General features: G+C 39.0%; 1 protein-coding gene across 1 annotated transcript in view; it reads left to right on the forward strand.

The window, feature by feature from the left end:
• REV3L (REV3 like, DNA directed polymerase zeta catalytic subunit) overlaps window positions 1-16,793 on the forward strand; it is a 115,493-nt gene extending 98,700 nt beyond the window's left edge. The window contains exons 23-32 of the mRNA XM_053973713.1: window positions 2,744-2,988; window positions 3,964-4,072; window positions 4,920-5,126; window positions 5,760-5,869; window positions 6,893-7,007; window positions 8,406-8,543; window positions 9,372-9,562; window positions 11,292-11,538; window positions 12,969-13,178; window positions 15,622-16,793. Of these exons, the coding sequence (XP_053829688.1) occupies window positions 2,744-2,988; window positions 3,964-4,072; window positions 4,920-5,126; window positions 5,760-5,869; window positions 6,893-7,007; window positions 8,406-8,543; window positions 9,372-9,562; window positions 11,292-11,538; window positions 12,969-13,178; window positions 15,622-15,762 (1,713 nt within the window). The 3' untranslated portion in view covers window positions 15,763-16,793. The remainder of the gene's footprint in view (window positions 1-2,743; window positions 2,989-3,963; window positions 4,073-4,919; window positions 5,127-5,759; window positions 5,870-6,892; window positions 7,008-8,405; window positions 8,544-9,371; window positions 9,563-11,291; window positions 11,539-12,968; window positions 13,179-15,621) is intronic.
• The last annotated feature ends 2,838 nt before the right edge of the window (window positions 16,794-19,631 follow it).

Raw genomic sequence — 19,631 nt, forward strand, 5'->3', positions numbered from 1 at the left:
AGGGCTCATTGAGAGAGCTTTAAACTAGATTTGAAGGGGAAAGGAATAAGATCAGACTCACTAAAGATAAACCTGGGAGCATCACACCAGTGTTTGAGAAACAGTGTCCTAGCAAAGTCCTTTGGCCTGCTGTCTCAGTGGAGGTAGGTGTGGCAACCACATTTCTCTCTCTCAGAATTTTTCATAAAGGTGCACAGAGAGAAATGAAAGAGAAAACAATTTCTGTTTCTGCTCCTTGTTTTTCTCTTGTGGAATGTGTTTGGAGAATTGTTTACCTAGAGTGAGCGCTTGGTTGGATCATGGTGGATTGTTTGAGCCTGATGGCCAGTCAGATCCACCTGTGTCTGGACTCTCGCGAACAGGGTCGCGAGTTGTTGGTAGTTAGATATGATAGAGAAAGTAGCATGTAGTTTTTAGTGTCCTCCTTTATATAGTATATTAATGTATTATAGCATAATTGTAATAAAGAAATCATTCAGCCTTCTGAACTGGCGTTAGACATCATCATTCTTCCTATTGGGTTCGCTGGCATCTACAGCAGGTAGGGGCTGTAGGTCCAAATGGGAGCAAAGACAAAAGGATTATTGATGTGTTAGGAACCACAGATGCACCTGAGAATGGTCATATAGGGATTAGGGCTTCTCCCCCTGCATAAAAAAAAAGGTGGTAGGATCAGTAGCCCAACTGAGGTGCATCTGCACCAGTGCACTCAGTGTGGGCAACAAACAGGACGCCAGTCCTGGTTTGTATCTTACTGGTGATCTGGACAATGGGATGGAGTGCTCTCTTAGTTTGCAGACAACTCCAAGCTGGGAGGGAGTTTTGCTCTGCTGAAGGGTAATAAGGCTCTAGAGAGGGATCTGGACAGGCTGGGTCAATGTGCTGAGGCCAGTTGTGTGATGATTCTGCCCTTGGTTCCCAACAACCCCATGCAAGGCTACAGCCTACAGGAAGAATGGCTGGAAAGCTGCCCAGAGGAAAAGGACCTTGGGAGTGCTGGTCAACAGCTGAGCATGAGGCAGTGTGTGCCCAGGTGGCCAAGAAGGCCAACGGCATCCTGACCTCAGTCAGAAATAATGTGGCCAGCACCACCAGGTTGTCCCTCTTTACTCAGCACTGGTAAGGCCGTACCTCAAATCCTGTGTCCAGTCTGGGCCCCTCAGTACAAGAAGGACATTGAGGGGCTGGAGCAAGTCCAGAGAAGGGCAATGAAGCTGGTGAAGGGTCTGGAGCACAAGTCCAGTGAGGAGCAGCTGAGGGAGCTGGAGAATCCTTTACCCTGGAGGAAAGGAGGCTCAGGGCTGACCTTACTGCTCTCTGCGACTCTCTGAAAGGAGGCTGTAGTGAGGTGGGGGTCAGTCTCCCAAGTAAGAAGCTATAGAAGAAGAGGAAATTGCCTCAATTTGTTCTATAGCTGGTTTAGATTGGGTATTAAAAAAATTTGTTCTCCAAGAGGATAGTCAGACATCGGAACAGGCTGTCCAGGGTCACATCCCTGGAGTTAAGAGATGTGTAAATGTGGTGCTTGGCAGCATTGGGTTAACAGTTTGATTTGGTTGATCTTAGAGGTCTTTTCCAACCTAAATTCTACAATGCTATTGTAAAGCTGCTAGGGAAAAAAACCCAAAATCTACCTCTTGCCAGAACCAGTCCCTGACCACCTTGTCTTCAAGTTGGCCTTGAACTTTCAAGTTCATCACTGGACACAAATTAATGTGCAATTAGTGCAAGGCAGCAGTGGCAGTTTATGTTGCTCCCTAACTACACATCAAACCCCAACCTCTGTTTAAGGTGCAGGCTGTTGTTAAGTCTGTTGGTTCTGTAAGCTCATTTATAACTTCGGGGTTAAAGAAATTATGTCTAATCCATTCAGTACAGTGACTGAATACATAGTGTGTCAGGCAGACAGTCTTTAATAGTGATTTAGTTGCTTACAAAGCGCAGGATTTTGCTATTATGTAGAATTGTTCTTTGATATTTCGGGATTTTTCAGTCCCTTGCCATATGTGGCGTTTGCTTTTGACCCCAGGATGCAACAGCCATACCCATGTATGTAGTTTTTACACCATGTATGTATGTTTTCAGCTATTTTGGTTTTTATTCTGAATGGACATAGTGCATACCTGCCCATTTCTACTTGTAAAGCCTTTACTAAAGCATTGAGTAATACACAAATAAGTAGGGTTGGGATTTTTTTTTCTCTTGTTGCCAGCTACACTTATAACTTCTTGTGGTATCTTGAACAGGGTGTTTGTTGTTTTATGCTTCCTGTTCTGCATGTGGTATCAGGGAGAAAGCATGATACCCAGTGCATTTACTGCCTATTATACTTGGTTTCTTTGGTGATCTGCAGGTCTGACAGTAGTATAGTTTGGCAAATGCTCGTTCACTGACAGTAGCATGGCCATCCACGTATATTGTTGAAGCCTGTTGGATGATTCTTTTTTCCATATATAAAAAGTACTCTATTCTCAATGATTAGGGCTAAATGAAGAGGAGACACATGGAAAAGTTCTACTCTATATAATACAGAGTACAAAATAATAGAACAGTTAGGGTTGGAAGGGACCTAAAGGTGATCTGGTGATATAAAATACAATTAAAATACACATTAAGAGCACCGCTATTTATTTTAGAAAAGTAGTTATTTGTACTTAAATTCAGGAAATGTGTGTTTACACTAGTTAATACAGGTTTGTTCTGCACTTTTGATGATAATGGTTATATCCAAACTGTTTTGCAGTACCGTGTGGAGTCGGTGATGCTGCGCATTGCAAAGCCAATGAACTACATTGCTGTGACTCCCAGTGTCCAGCAGCGAGCTCAGATGAAAGCCCCACAGTGTGTTCCCTTGATAATGGAGCCAGAATCCCGCTTCTACAGCAACGCTGTTCTTGTCTTGGATTTCCAGTCCTTATATCCTTCCATTGTCATAGCATACAACTACTGCTATTCTACCTGCCTGGGACATGTTGAAAACTTAGGAAAGTAAGTTGTTACTCTTTTCTCATGATCTTTGATTCTGTAGATACTTGAGTGTCTTTTCTAAGGTACTGAGAACCCCTGGTTGCCATTGGAAACGGTGGGCACATATGAATAGCACCATTTTCTGTTACACAATACAATACAGACGATAAAAATCTACCATGTGGGTGTGTGCACATGTAATACACATACATATACAAATCAATTTGTATTTTTAATTAAACACAGGATTAGACTGTTCTCTTAAAAACCCCTGGAAACAACTCTGTGTATGATAATTGTGGCGATGCTGATTTTTAATATTGCTTCAGAATAAATTAAAATTACTATAAATCCACCATCTGTCTTCAAAACTAGACTGAGGTTATTCCTTATTGAACTATGATTGTTCCTGTATCACTTGTAGTTCACTCTAGTTCTAATTACTAAAAATTAAAAGGTACAATTGAGTTATTCTTTGTAGCATCTTTTATTGAGTTTAACAGTTATTCTCTTGTTAATTGGAAAAAGATCTCACTGCTCATTATAATTACCTCTATAAAACAGTATTTTGAAGAATGGAAAGATGCCTGCAATAATTGCTAGGTGTCACCATCAGGTTTTCAAGTTCCTGATTTGAAGTTCTGAATTTGTAGGAAGAAAGTAAGTGCAGTGTGGTACTTGGTAAACATGGATGGTTTCCATAGGGGATTACAGAATTGAGTACATGCTTCCACTAAGTCAGTATTTGGTAATAATTCATAACACAGAGCAGAATTGATAAATAATGCATACATTGGAATTTAGCTATTTATTACTATTTTGTTCCTAGAACCTTCTGTATGTAGCTAAAAATTTGAAATTATGTTATGTTTGTTTATACCTGAGATTATTCTGTCCTTGCTGGCATTATTAGCATTTTAATGTGAGCTGATGTTTTCACTTGATTAGTCTGTAAATGAATGAATGGTCTTCATATTTAAATTTTGTCTTTATTAGGTATGATGCATTCAAATTTGGCTGTACATCTCTGAGAGTACCTCCTGACTTACTCTACCAGATTAGACATGATATCACAGTGTCACCCAGTGGAGTAGCTTTTGTCAAGGTAATATTAGTGCTCTGTGACAGCATTTTCACTGCCTGTTGGCTGACTTAAGATCAAATTGATATTGTAGTTGATATTTTGCTGCATTGAGAGTAGACAGAAAGGCGAGGTTCATTCTCTCATTTCACAATGTTTTTGATATTTGTCAAAGTGCTGAACTTCTGGCATCTCAGGAAGTAAAATGTCCTTATGCTTTCCTTTATACTGAAGGTTTATTTAATCTATAATTAAATTGTATTTTACGTGTGCGGTTTGAGGATCAAACCGTAATTATTATTTGTGTGTAACAATTCATTTTTCTCCTGCCTGTATAGCAGGAGAAAAAGGGTAATGATTTGGGAAATGAGACTCCCTGGCTTGTTTTCTATTGTTCTCATTTTGTAATGTGTTCTGCTGGCTGATGTGTAATGAATATGGCCTGGAGCTGTTAAAAATATTTAGGCAATCACCAGCATACCTGTATTTAATGTAAAACAAAAACTTGAAATAAAGAATATTTGCAGAATTTTAAAAAGATAATGTTCCTTCAGCATTTAATACTTAAAAATTTAACAACTAAATATTGAAGTCCCATTTTAGTTAATAAGGTTATCTAAACATTACATCAACAGGGCTGATAAATACAAAGAACAAAAAGCTATTTGTTCTGCTTTTAAGAGCTTTGCCTGTACTCTAGGTCCCTTGTAATATTTGTGAGAAAAGCCAAACTGTTAGTGGCTGGGGCATCTGGCTAGTTAATTTGTCTTCCTATCAGTGATTAACTAACAGTTCTGGGGTTTGATTTTACTCTTAACTGTTTATGTTGGGCTTTCTAAAACCACGTTTTTCTTTGTTCCCTTTACGGCAGCCTTCAGTAAGAAAGGGTGTGCTGCCAAGGATGCTAGAAGAAATCTTGAAGACCAGGATAATGGTGAAACAGTCAATGAAGGCTTATAAGCATGACAAGGCTGTGACTCGAATGCTTGAAGCTCGTCAGTTGGGTCTTAAATATATAGCTAATTTTACTTTTGGCTATACTGCTGCTAATTTTTCTGGAAGAATGCCATGCACTGAGGTAAGGGTTGCTAGTAAAAGTGTATTAAAATGTTTGAAAGACACTAGTCAAATAACATAATATTATTATTTGAAACAAACTAAATACCTTCAGAAAAGCTGCTTTTACTTGTAGTACTGAAAATCAGCAACTTAGGATTTATTTGTGATCTTCCAGAAAAATATAAAGGTTGTCGTCTTCCTGTAAAGAACATTTGGAGTTGGCATTGCTGTAGAACTGTTTCCAAAGGTAGATTGGACTGCAGTTATAATAGTGGAAATAAAACAAAACATTGTAGCTTTTTCTGAGCTTTCATAGGAATCAGCAGAATCCAAAAACTAGAGAAAATGATCCTGAGCAGTCTTGTTTTGCTCGGTAGATTTTTAATATATATTATAAACTTCTAAGAAGTTTCAAACAAATCCTTCTTTATTTTAATGCTTAATATTTTTTGATCATTTTTCTTTTAGTTCTTGTTCTTTTGGGGTAACTTAGTGACCTTTTTATTTATTATATGCATTTAAACCATGAAATAAAATATATCATCTCAATACAGTGATTTTCATAACAAGATCAAGCATGGTTAGACTGTGTTTACCAAGAGCTAGTATTTGGCTTAGCAGTAGAATAAAGATTTTCAATCTAACTTTGCAGATTGGAGACAGCATTGTCCACAAAGCCAGAGAAACATTGGAGCGTGCCATTAAACTGGTGAATGATACAAAAAAGTGGGGTGCTCACGTTGTATATGGTGATACAGACAGGTAATTCATGATCTGCTTCTTAAAATGTTTTAAAATTGTAATAGTTCTTCATAGATAGATTTTGCTTTTGTCTCAACAAGGCAAATTTATGATGCTGAAAAGGGTGTGTGGATCTTCTTTGGATGTTGCTTACTGCCTTGCAGAATATGCAAAATGAATACTACCGAGTTTGCTCAGGTCTCTTTAAGCGCTTTAAAGGTTTCCTTTCTTTTGAAAATTATGTGGAACAGAAAGAGGGGTTGAAATATTTTTTCAGTTGTGAATTAATACAAATCTAATTTACCAAATTATTATTATTTTTGTGCCTGTTTCTAATGCCATTTTTATTTTTTAAAATAGAGTAGTAGGCATTGCACCTCGAGTAAGGCACTGTTTTAAGCTTCAGAAGTGGATACAATTCAAAAGCAGCCACCAGAGCATACAAAGATATTATTAGGCTGCCTGACATACATTTTCTCAGTCAGTCTTTCATCTGAATAATAGCCATGCTCTAGGCATATCCATCTCTGTTCTACACACTTCCACACTTGGATAATTTTTCAGCCATTGGGAAACAAAGCTTGTCTGGCTGTCCTTTCTTAATACTTGGGAATCCAGTGACTGATTTTAGCCAGATCTAATAAAAGACTTGACATTTCAAAGATACTGAATGCATAGTGGTTTCATTTAAAAAAAAACAAACTGGTGGAGAAAGGAAGTAAAATCCTGCTACTGCCCATAGAGGGGAAAAAATGGTATACTAGAGCTCTTTATAATTCTTTCCTGGGAAGCTCCCATTTTGCAGTGCGTGGGAGCAATCCATTCCCTGCCTCATCAGATAGTCACAGCATTCATTAGCCCTTTGGCACTCCTCATCTCATGCTGAACACTGAAGTTGCTCAGATTTTTGGCTTTTCTAGCTGAAGAAAGGGAGTACAGCTCATAATAACATCCCTGCCTTGCTACCAGGAAATTATAGCATATGATTTTCAGGAACTATGTTGAATAGATTTGCACTCACTTCCTATGTCTGATTTCTTGTAGCATGTTTGTACTCTTGAAAGGAGCCACAAAGGAGCAGTCTTTTAAGATTGGTCAAGAAATTGCTGAAGCTGTAACAGCAACAAATCCCAAGCCTGTTAAACTGAAGTTTGAAAAGGTAAAAGGAAAATAATTTGCTTGAAATGTGTCAGGTTATATCAAAATAAAATCAACAAAACAAAAACCAAACAAAACAAAAGCCCCCAAAAAAAGTTGAAGATAAAAGAGTTTTCTAAACCCTAATGTACATAAGGATAAAGAAATCACATGCTGTTTCTGTAGATATAGTGCAAGCTCCTTAATGCCTCAGGGACCTTTTCAGAGGAGCACTACAGTGTGAACAACAAAAAGAAATATTCCTAATTTCACATCAGTGGCTTGTTGTTCTGGCAGCATCAGGCAGTTTGAATTTCTGTCTCATGACTTTTTGGAAATACCTCCCTCAGTTTGGTATTGTATATCTACAGTTGAATCAATGCATGCAACTTAGCAGAGGAAATGTTCACCGTCCCCAGTTCCAGTGCATTAATTACAAGCCTGATATTTTTCAGCCAGCCTTAGCACACTTCAGTATATGTCCATGTGATACATACACCTGTAAAATGAAAAGTCATAAAAATCCATTCATTAGACTTTTGGAAGAAATATTAACCACAACAAATATTTTATAGAAGAGTAAGGCAATACGTAACTGATTTTGCTGGAAGTTCATCACTGTAAAGTCATTAGCAAGGTGTTCAGGTCAGTTAGCATTACTTCAGGTGGTCTGGATATTTCCAAAGTACATACCTGACTCAACAAGGTCAAAATTTGTAAGCCTGAGGCACCCTAAACTCAATGCTCCCTCTTCCATGAGAGTCAGGAAAATGTGGTGTTATCCCAGTAACATTTCAAAGAAGAAATTGTTCTCCATTCTTTCATTTGAAAGTAGTCAAGGAATACTTACAACAATCAAGAATAAAATAAGAGGTTAGAGAAAACAAGCAAAAGAGATCATGACCCTAAAAATCCATTCCTGAGAAAACTGTTCTCCAAGCACAGGCATTTAAAAAGCATATTTGCTCCAAATCGAAATACTAGCAGATTTTTAGCATCTCCTTAAGTTTGAAAACAGAAAGTTCTAGGCCAGTACTTTTGCTGGGAACATTTTCTTCTCTGATGTTTAAAATGAAGTTGTCTTTATAAGAAAGAAAGAGTTACACTAAAAATGGTGGCAGGTGCAATCCAGAAAAGTAAAGGTACTTGAAACAATTTATACTGTGTGTCACTTTCCATCTGAGCTTCAGCTAAACGAAATGTAAAGTGATTTAAGAATAGAACACCACAGATCACAACTTCCTCAGCCATCCTTTAAGAGTACTTTGATCTATTTTATCATTTGTAATGATTTAACAAAAAAAAAAAGCAAACAAAAAAAAGCCCAACAAACAAACCAACAAAGCACAGTATTCCTTAGGAAATCTTCTATGTTCCCAACACATTCCAGACTGGGCTGTCTTCTTTCTAAACATTGCAGGTCTATTTGCCATGTGTCCTGCAAACTAAAAAGAGGTACGTGGGTTACATGTATGAAACACTGGACCAGAAGGACCCGGTATTTGATGCAAAAGGCATAGAGACAGTCCGAAGGGACTCCTGTCCTGCTGTTTCCAAGGTAAACTACTCATAGATTTCTTCCTGAATGAAATTATAATCTATTATTTAATTTTTTATTTGTCCTTTCTCAAAGTTTCTAGTCCTTTAGATTAAGAGTTGTCTTAATCCTCATCTGTTTTTCTTGTGTGAGCTATTTGAAAGATAAATTGAAGAGCTTTTACAACATTACAAGGATTTGTATTTTGCAGTTTATATTTCATCCCATAAAAAGCCATTGGCCCATGTAAGCCCTCAAGAAAATTCTTGATCCAGTTCACTTCAAATGAAATTATTACTGCCAGTAATAATGCAGTTGAGTGAGACACACTGATGTGTCTTCCAAATAGCTCACTTACATAATTCTAGTTCAGCTAAGAATTCCCTTAAAATACTTTTTTTTTTGCCTGTTTATTTTAAGCTGTGTATTGAGAGGTTAAAAAGAAATTAGGAAATCTTGTTCTTAGCCAAATTAAAAGAAATTTATGCCAGTAAAAAAGGTCATGACATAGAAGGGTTTACTAAAGTCATAGCAAAATATTTTAGATGGCAGGGAAAAACATCTTCTCTCACACTTTGGAAACTTCTATTATTGTTGGAAAAATCTTAGTGCTGGAGTATGGATGATGTCATGAAAGATGTGGCAAAGTGAGGAAAGAGTTATCCAGTAATGAATGTCTTTGAGTGGAAGACATTACAACCTGTTGTCCTATCAATATCCTAGTTCACCACTGGTAATTTTTCTAAGCACTGTATTTGTATTTCCATATAATTTACTGAATTAATTGCAATTAATTCTTTTTTATTCAAACATACATGTTTTTCTCACCTTTCTCTTTTGGTTGTACAGATACTTGAGTGTTCTATCAAGCTGCTATTTGAAACACGGGACATAAGTCAGATCAAGCAGTATGTTCAGAATCAATGCATGAAGTTACTGGAAGGAAAAGCCAGCATGCAGGACTTCATCTTTGCAAAAGAGTACAGAGGGAGCTCAGCATACAAACCTGGAGCCTGTGTACCTGCTCTGGAAATCACCAGGTAATGAGATCAAGAAGTGCTAAGCATAGATATTTCTTATCTTGACCTTTGTGCTGACAGGTTATGGGTAGGAGCTCATAGATGTGGAAACCCAGGGCACCAGGAATATTTCTCTCTTTGCTCTGGGGTGTCCTGACCCCCAGGGGAGCACTGACTTTGACCCTCATTCATGGAGAAAACTTCCAAAGCCTCAAGGTAGACTAGAAACCACAGAAGTGTGAAATAGATTGTAGAGATTGTAAAGAGTAGTGTAGTATGTCACATGGGTGAGGAATTTAGGTTTTAGGATTTTTAGTATGTTATAGATGGGTTCAAGATGGAGGGTATAGGGTGTTGTCTTGAGTTCCCTTCTTCTTTCTTCTTCTTCCTCTTTCTTCTTGGGTTTAGGTGGTATCTTGTAATTGGGTAGAAGAATCTGCATTGCTTGTCTTTAGGGGTCAGTTATTGGGTTAGAAAGGAAAATAATTTAGGTGTCACTTCTTAATTGGGTAGCTTAGTTTTTGATTGGACTTAAAAGGCCTTGTAATAAGAGATTGTTAGCCATTTTTGTGCTCTTTTTCCTGCACGCAGAGTCTGGTGCAGACAGTGTGCTGAAGTTTTGATAAGATAACAATAAACAGAAGCTGAAGACTGAAAAAGTTCAATGCGTCTCTCATTCCTGACACAGAACTGCTCCAGGAGGGTCTCCCCTGCCAGGGGAGCCCCCAGGGAGTTGCCCAACTTGGGGCCTGCAAACTCACACATAGGTTTTTTTGTCTTGATCTTTGTACTGACACATTAAATAGCAGATTGTGGATATTTTTTCTCTTGACCTTTGTACTGTCAAGTTACAGGTAGCAGTCAGATGTCTTCTTCAAATACTGTTGAAGCAGTTGTCCCTAGCTTTCTCCTGTGTATGAAAAGAGATGGTCCTGGAAAGAGCCACACATTCAAGAGGAAAGTCTTGCCAGAACACTGTAATAGTGTGTTCACTTCTGTTGCTTACAGTTTGGGTTTTGTACAAGGGCTGGACTCTCCAAGATTATTCATCACTCAGGGTTATTAGATATGTTACAGATTGTGATGGTGATGTCTCTTAGTGCTGTGAAATACATTACCAGGCATAGTTTTTAGTTTTTAATAAAGTACCTTACTTAAAGTTAATATTACATCCTGTTGATGTCCTTGATCAGTAATAGACAAGTAGATAATGTAAGCTGGAACATTTTGTCACCTTGCTTAATACAAGAGGTCTTCCAATTAAGCTATGCTTCTGTAATAAAACATTGTCAAAGTCCAAAACTAATACCTACTTCAAATTGAATTGTCCTTTGCTTTCTGAGTAAAGGATAATTCAATTTGAAGCAGGTATCATTCTACTGAGCAAGCAGTCTCAGAAAGCTAAGGACCAGAATTTGACCAGAAAGCAAATTGTACTTGAGCTCCTTTTAGTACCCTGGCTGTTCTTTATTAAAATATTTCTTTAAGGAAGTGGTAGCTAGAAAACAGTCGGCATGCAAATCCAAGTGACCTGAAACAGACCGTGTCTTTAGGGTTTGTGTCCCAAATTCTAAAATTTAGGTCCAATTACAAGGCAAATTAAAAATACATTTTGGTCCTGTGCTTTATAATAGGCCCTGACTCCAGTTATCTGGAGAGCAACTAATCTAATCAGATGGGGAAGCTTACAGGCAAATGAAGTAACTATGAATTTGCCTCTGGATGCATTCTCAAGGCTGTGTTTTGACAGGAGAATGCTTGCCTATGACCGTCGCTCTGAGCCGCGCGTCGGGGAGCGCGTGCCCTACGTCATTGTGTACGGCACGCCCGGCCTGCCCCTGATCCAGCTCGTCCGGCGGCCCCTCGAAGTGCTGCAGGACCCCAGCCTGAGGCTCAACGCCACCTACTACATCACCAAGCAGATCCTGCCCCCCCTGGCCAGGGTGTTCTCGCTCATTGGCATAGACGTCTTCAGCTGGTACCACGAGCTGCCCCGGGTGAGTGCTTTCAAACAAGAGTAAGCAAGTGCAGTGCATCTGGGTGCAGTGTTTGGCCTTGTTGTGACTTCTAGTGGAATGAGGTTGATAGGAGGCAACAGCAAAGGTTATTTTGTGAAGCGGTGTTTGATGCTCAAATATGAAGTCCTGATTCTTAGATCTTCTGTGTGGGGTTTTTTTTCACATAGTAAATGAGTTTTTTCAGCCCTTCTGTGCAGGGTTGATCACAGTCATCTTCTGTTTCCTAATCCCTTCTATAGTTTAAGAGAATATTTTGCCATAACTCTGTATTTTTAGCAGTATGTGTATGTGCATCTGTTTGGCCGTACCACTTTTTAAATCTCTCTATATTAGATGTTGGAACTCCTGTTTTTCCAAAATGTTCTGAAGCTCTCTGGTCTGTATAGAAAAGGTGGCATGCCCTAGCAGCAGGAACACTTTAAAAATTTGTGTCACCAGAAATTTAAAACAAATAATATCCAAACATGACTTCTCTAAAAGTTAAAGAAGTCATTGAGATGCAGGAGAAGAAGCATTAGATAGCTGGATTTTAGTTTGTGATTCCCCTGACAAAAAGGGATGGTGAAAGACAGTGTATCTCTGTAGTTTGGTTATTCTGCTCAGAACAGACTTCAGCAACATAGTAATATATCATGTTCCTGCTGCAGTATAGCAGGATAGCTGTATTTCCCAGTACAGGCTTGATTGACTTCAGTTCTTCTTTTCTTTACCTTTCCAATGGCACCGTGGCAGTCACCTTAAGTATCTCCAACAAGCTGTTCTAAAAAGGTAAAAAGAGCCCTGGCTTTCTGCAAGGCCAAGGAGCAGCGAGGAAGTCACAGGGAGCAGAGCAGCAAGAGAGTGAAGGATAGCACAAAGCAAAAGTCATGCAGCAGCAGGAGTAAGTGCAGAGCACAAACTTCCCAGGGTGATGGGGCAGTGGTGGAGACTTGTTCATGGAAATCAGAGCATGAGCTAGTGCCATGAATCAAAGCACCATGGCAGCGCTGTGCCCAGAACTGCCCGGCACAGACACTCAGATGAGGGCAGGCAGCATCCAGAAGGCAGCCACTGGAGCTGCAGCCAAGGCATGTTTAGATGCAAATCAGATCAGCAATTAAAAAAGGAACAGCTGCAGGAGCAGAGTTTGAGGTGAGATCAGGAGTTAAGCATGTGTGACCAAGGATTTTTCCGGTTACAGTTCCCTGTGAAATAGGTGTTGGGGAGGGCTCTGTTCAGTGTATCACTTCAGGGCTAGTGCTGCACTCTTCAGTGTGCTGTGATCCATGTTCATAATTTGTGTATGAACCAGGCCCTGCAGGCCATCTTGCACTTTCTTACTCCTTTGGGAAAAAAAAAGTATGCAATCTAGGAATAAAGCAAGCTACTCTCCTGGAAGTTCATTACCTCTTAATTATTTTTCTTGACAGATTCAGAAGGCTGCCTCAACTGCCCGCACTGAGCTAGAAGGACGCAAAGGCACCATCTCCCAGTATTTCACAACCTTACACTGTCCTGTGTGTGATGAACTGACCCAGTATGGGATCTGTAATAAATGCAGAAGCCAGCCACAGCATGTGGCAGTGATTCTCAACCAAGAAATCCGAGAGTTGGAGCGTAAACAAGAACAGCTGGTCCAGGTACGATTAAAGCATTGTCAGATGTCTGTCAGCAAAAGACGGGCTGAAATTTCAAAGCACTGCATTACTGAATACTCCAAACAGAAACTGGAAGTGTGGTCCAGGTGTTAAATGTGCTGCAGCTTGTTTGCTTTACCCATTGCTGTTGAAGGCAGCACAGCAGCTGTTACTCTCCTGGGCTTTGTGGAAAGCTAAGGCAAAGGAGGGGATCAGAACAGAAGATGCTTTTCTCATTTTCTTCTGGTTTTTAAGAGTGCCTTATATGGCTTGTAGGTCCCTTTTTTTAATGACAGAAAGCTGTGCGAGTATAAAAGATTCACTCTTTTTTGCATTAAAATAACAGATGATGTTCTAGAAATAAAAATGTTTGGGTCAGAAAATTTATTCATTTATATGTAAAACATCGATGTGGTTTAGCCTGGGGATTTTCTTGTTACCTTTCCTCCCAATAGGAATTTTCCAAGCTGCATTTCCCCTTGAGCTAGAAATTAAGAGGGTAGCTGACTGTGCTCATGAATATATTACAGCGAAGCACAATGCCTCCCCTTGTGGAAACATATGCATACCCTCACCTAATTTTCATACTGTCATATTTTATAATTAATAAATATTTTAGTTAAAATTTCTTTTTAGCACTAGCACGTGAACCATTTTAAAGATTTGTCTGAATGTCAGGGATATAAATGTTCCTAAATCTAAGAATTGATTTGATAGGTTCTCACGGGGTTGCTAAAAACGCGCTGTAATTCACTTCATAAATATTTCATTACTAAGGTGTGGACTTCTTGCTGTATTTTGTAATATTTGCCCTTATCTGCATTGTGAATGGCAGAAATGAGAAAATGCATGTTCTGCTGTTTTCTTGTGGTACTTTGAACCCTTTGCATTGCTCTTGTTCTGAAATAAAGCAGATTTTGGCAGGCTGGTCCAGCCCCACAGAAGGATTAATGAGTTTGAGTAGAACATCCTCTTGTCCCTGCAACACACAACACTCAGCATGGCCCGGGATCCTGTCCCAGTCAGTGTTTGATGTCTCTGTAAGAGCATCTGTCTTATTTTAATATGAAGGCATATTTATCCTTCACAGCTTAAATTTTTAGCCCTTTGAGATTATAAACTTGCTGGAGCCAGCAGAAAACTGATGTAACATTGAGCTGTACATTATTTTAAATTGCACTCAAAAATTACATGCTCTAGGTTAAAACCATAGACTTCTCACCTCAACACAAACTGAACTTAGGACTTGTCTCAAGTACCATTTAGTTTGGTCCCTTGCATTTAAACCAGCCACAGCCTCTTTCAGAAGAGCTAGGATAGATGTAGTTCTGAGACTACAAACCTGGAACCAGCTGTTAAAATCTTGTTCCTTCTGGTCACAGTTGCAGGCCAGAGGATTGGTATCCTCTGAGGTGCCACCTGTGGGACTTGGCCAGGAGGGGCTGCCCCTCTCCAGCTGTTGCCAGCCTGCAGGGATTTGGTGCTGATTGCCGGCCTGGCATCAGCATGGAACGTGGAAAGAAGGAAAATAACTCGTTTTAAAAGCAAAGGGATACAATTTGGGTTTGTTGATCAGGCTAGGCAAGTGATAGGATAAACTATGTAACATAGTAATGTTACAAAATACAGGTGTGGTTGGAAGCAAATTTCTAAGGTTTTGGAAAAACTGTTGGAGGTGGCAAATGCTGCAAAGGTTAAAAATAAAATAGCAAAGCAGGAGCCTTTAGTTTCCTAAAGGTGTCTACCTTTGGAAAAACTGTGCCTGCTGCTATTTTATTCCATTATTTGTATTATTTTATTTATTTTATTATATTTTATTTTATTATTTTTCATGTTAGAAGTACTTTCAAGCAGCATTAACAAGTAGTTCCTTGAACAAGGAGAGCAGTACAACTGCTGTGGCCTGTGTATTTCTGTGTTGGGATTGATTGACTGTGACTAGGTGAAACTCTAATGCTTATCTTGAAATGAGTAATGTATTTAAAGTCCCTTTTCTCTGCAGAGAATAACTGCAGGACAAGAAGTTCTGTCTTTTTTCACTAGGAGACTTTTATAGAGAGTAAGATTATCACAAGTAGAGCACTCTACCCTGCTTAAACCCAGTCAACTTGTTTACCTTGTTTTTTCAAGTGCCACCACATGCAAGTAGAACTTAATTAGCAGGATTGTAACCCAAGCTATAGAATTTGCTGTTGCTCTCTGCCAAGTTCAGTGGGTGATGCTGCCAGCCCCCCACCAGCGGTCAAGTGAGCTGTCTGGCAGCAGCCCAAGAGGCTGAAGCAGAGAAGGGAGCTGCTATGAGTCCCTCCATGCTGGGGAGAAGCTCTGTGCAGAAGGGCTGTGCCTATTCTGCTGATACAGGCTTGAGGGTTTAATAGTCCCTAGTGGTTTATTCCTCGCTTGTGTCATTTTAAATAATTGTTTTGCTTTTTCTCCTGTAATCCAGATATGCAAGAACTGCACAGGCTGCTTCGATCGGCAGATCCAGTGTGTCTCCCTCAACTGCCCAGTACTTTTCAAGCTCTCCAGAGTGAGCAGAGAACTGTCAAAGGCACCCTATCTCCGCCAGCTGCTTGACCAGTTTTAAATGATCTGTGTTACAGGATTCCAGGTGCTATTTTTTTTTTTTTCAGTGTTTACCACACTAAGACTATTGTGCATGGTGCTTTTTCAATTCTCACCTAGTTCAGGATTTCCATTTTAACTGTTGGGTTTATTATCTGGAGAATAATGAACACTTACCGTAACTAAATTGAAAAAAAAAAACAAACCCAACCCATTTGTTGATCTATGAAGAGCTCACTTTTTAAGATGTAAAAATTTCTTCTTCCTTTCATGTTTCTAACATACTGTTTTATAATGCTGATGTTGAAATAGCTCTGTGTAACATCTTGTAAATCCATTTCAAAGTAGAAGTCAAGTTTACTTCCTGGAGGAAGGAGCACTGAAAACCTCTTGAAATGATAAAACCATTTGTGTGTGTTCTTGAACTGTCAGTATCAAGACGTGTTACTTATATATTATCCATTCACTTTATAATTTTGTCTGCGAAATATTTTGTAAATACACTTTTTTACTTTTCAAACAACTGAGTAAAATAATGTGCAATGACTTTTATACAGATAATTTTAAAGTTGGTTGGTATATCTCCTCCTAAGTTTTGCTTGATTCCAAGTAGATTGTTATTTTGATCAGACTGTGCAAGCAGTAGTACCATGTGTAGCATTTTGAAACATTATTTTCTAAAAATTGCTGTCTTGCTTTAGCTATTAATGGGGCATTGTGAGGAACTGTGCAAAGACATTTTTGTTACAAACCTGTGGGACTGTTGCAATACTTTAAATATAAAATTTTATTCCATTTTTGCTTGTTTTGTATAGACATTTCTATTGCTTCTAAATATGCTTGAAATATTTTCTTTCCTTACGTACTGTACAGTTAAATCTTATTTGCCACCATCTTGACAAAATGTGTATTTAGAATATTTGTATAACTGTATAAAATGGAAAAGGAATTATGTGGTCAGTGCATTGTTTTCTAAACTGGAAATCATTTTGTTTTAGAAGTTAATAATGGAAACCATATTAAAGTTGAATAAAATGATATGGTAAAAAATGATACGGGTTTTTTAATATTTACCCTCAATTTGTTTCCTTCTCTGGCACACACAATAATGTAAAAACAAGACTGCTCAAATCAAAGTTAAGACTCCAGCTTAAACTTTGGGATCTAAAACATCAGTAGAAGTTCTTGGAGGCCTTCTCCAAACCAGAAGAGAAACATTTCCAGTTTTCCATTAGTCAGAAAAGGACTGAGTTTTAAATTTAAAAGTCCAGAGAAGGTTTGAAAAATAGAAGAAAACTTTATTTACATCAAGGAACCTGAGTGCCTTTTCCAGATAAGAATTTATTACAGTCAAGACACCAGTCAGTCTATTAAATGTCACATTACACAGTACAATGTAAAACCCACAGCAAGCAGAATAAAAACTATTACATATATATAATAGAAAATCCACAGATTGTGATGCACTTGTATGCAAAATAACTCTAAAAAACCAAAACATTAAGACATAAAACTTTGCCTGGTCTTGCATTCAAGCATTGGTCACGTACAGAATAAAAGTGCAAATGCCAGGAGTGAGTGCTTGTAGTACAGTCCAGCACTTGGCAGTGCCTCAGGATAAATAAAGTATTAAATGACACTTAGCTGCAAGAGTTTTCCTTTCACACTGGAGCAGAGCACTCATCTTCAAAGTATTCCCGGGTTTGTGGACAAAAATAGAATTCTTATCAAATTCAGGTATCTAATTCATGGATTAAATTTCTTGTCCTCAACAGAGGGATGGCTTTTCTAGCATAAGCAGGGCAATAGTAATGTAGCACAGTTACTCCAAGTAATTTCAACCCTCAACAAGTAAGTACTTGAGCTTTCTGGAGGACCTGTAACTTAAAATAGATGTGCATTGTAAATAGATCCCCACTTCAGCTGTATATGCCAGGAAGCAATTTACTTTGAAAGGAAATTTGAACATGTGAAAACTAATATTCATTGTCTGAAAACAAGCCTTGAGGAACACCAAAACCCAAGAGCAGGGAGTTAAGCCTTGGCCATCGAAGGTACCTAGAATTGGTATGAGCTGGACTCATCCTTGGAAATGTACTAGATCTTGTTTTAAACTTAATTTGCTTCAAGCATTTCATTTTCAGTCAAGGGCAGCCCCTGCAATTAAAAGCAGGCTGGTTAGGGGATAAGGAGAACACTTTCTGTTTAAGTTCTGTTCAAGTTTAAGACAGAACTAAAGCAACTGAAGGCTCCAAGTCCTCATTAAGATGACTCTAAATTTAGGCAGATCTCCACACATCACTGGAAAGTGACTTTACATAGATAATTCTTCAGCTTGCACTGTCATACAGCCACTGCTTTTTGGATCCTTTATTTGTGGGAAAAGGCTGCTCTTACCTTGGCATTCCAGCCTGTTGCTCCATTCCTACTACACAGGAAATGTAAAAAGCAGACCTCCTGCTTTTTAAGGAGGAAATGGGGATGAAATGAAGTTATTCACACAGGAATACAGGCAGTAAAAAAAAAAATAAATCTTCATTTTGTGCAACATTTTTACATTTGCTGGGACGACACTGGTCAGAAACACAAATAAGTGTCTGCATATATGCAGTAGATAAGCTTCTAAGAGATTACAGCATATTTCCCAATGCAGCTTTGATTTAATTTTCTGGGTTTTACTTGATTATGCAAACGATACAAAGTAAACTATCCCTGAGAACAGCCTTACATGTAGGACATTCTGATCTGGAATTTCATCAAAACTTAGCATGTGAATTGGGTGACTTGAGCATCTTCCTGGTTGCCCAGTATCTTTCTTTAAATAATTTTGTTCTGGCACCATGATCTTGGGTATGGAGAAACTTTTTTATAGCGACGTCAACCCAGGTGAAGCCAGGGGGATGGCAGCTCCAGGAGGGAGCTGCGACAGAACAGTTTCCATGTCTTTCATTGTGTGTCCTGCACCTTCTCCCTCCACCTCCACCAGTGGGATTTGTCCTCACCATCAGCTGACACCCCCTACTTTCCACACACATGGAGCAGCGTGCAGGAGGAAAAATGGGAAGAGGAAGAACAGTGAAATTCAGGCTCCAGCTGCCCTCGTTCCATCCCCTCTCTCTGCCTACCACACTGTTTGCTTCCATGTCAAACCAGCTGAGCACACAGGGCCAAATGGGCTCACTCCTGTCACCTAGGCCAGAACTGGGCCTGGCATTTACCATTCCTGTAAGCAAACAGAACCCTTGTGACACAAGTGAAACAAGGCTTCATTCTAAAGTGCAGGTTCATGCATTGCACTGGAAAAAGATGCCACAGAAGGAATCCATCAAAAACACAGTGGCATTTAAGTGCCACCAGCAGAAGGAGAGGGAGGCTCCGCAACATGGCAAGACATTAACAAAAATACTTTCACTACAAGTTGATTCTGGCTTCTTATTCTCAGAAGAAAAAGCCATTCAAGCCTAGGTTGCATACTTGTAGGACAAGAGAGGAAACAAAAGTAGACCTGGAAATGCAGGGAACATCTAACATTCTGTGCTATGTTACACCTAGAGCCCTTTTGTTATTAAATGAAACCTCTTAGCAAGGAAAATACTAATAAAAGTGCAAAGTTAAAAACCCCAAACAAGAGTACATTCTTATCATATAGTCTTAAAAAAATACTTAACTGGAGTTCCAAGCTGACGAATGGCAAGATTACTGTTCAGAGACAGATTTTGCCATTTGCTGCTTTTTTTTTTTTTTTTTCCCTCTTACTGGGAGGGCTCCCTGGCATAGCTGCACCTGCTCAGGGCTTCCTGCTTAGCAGCAATGAACCTTCACATACAAACCACTGCTTCTCCACTAGGGAGAGTCCATCTCCATGTCATCCCCCAAAGAAAAAACCCAAAT

This window comes from Vidua macroura, chromosome 3 (assembly GCF_024509145.1).
Source record: "Vidua macroura isolate BioBank_ID:100142 chromosome 3, ASM2450914v1, whole genome shotgun sequence".
Taxonomy (NCBI): Eukaryota; Metazoa; Chordata; class Aves; order Passeriformes; family Viduidae; genus Vidua; species Vidua macroura.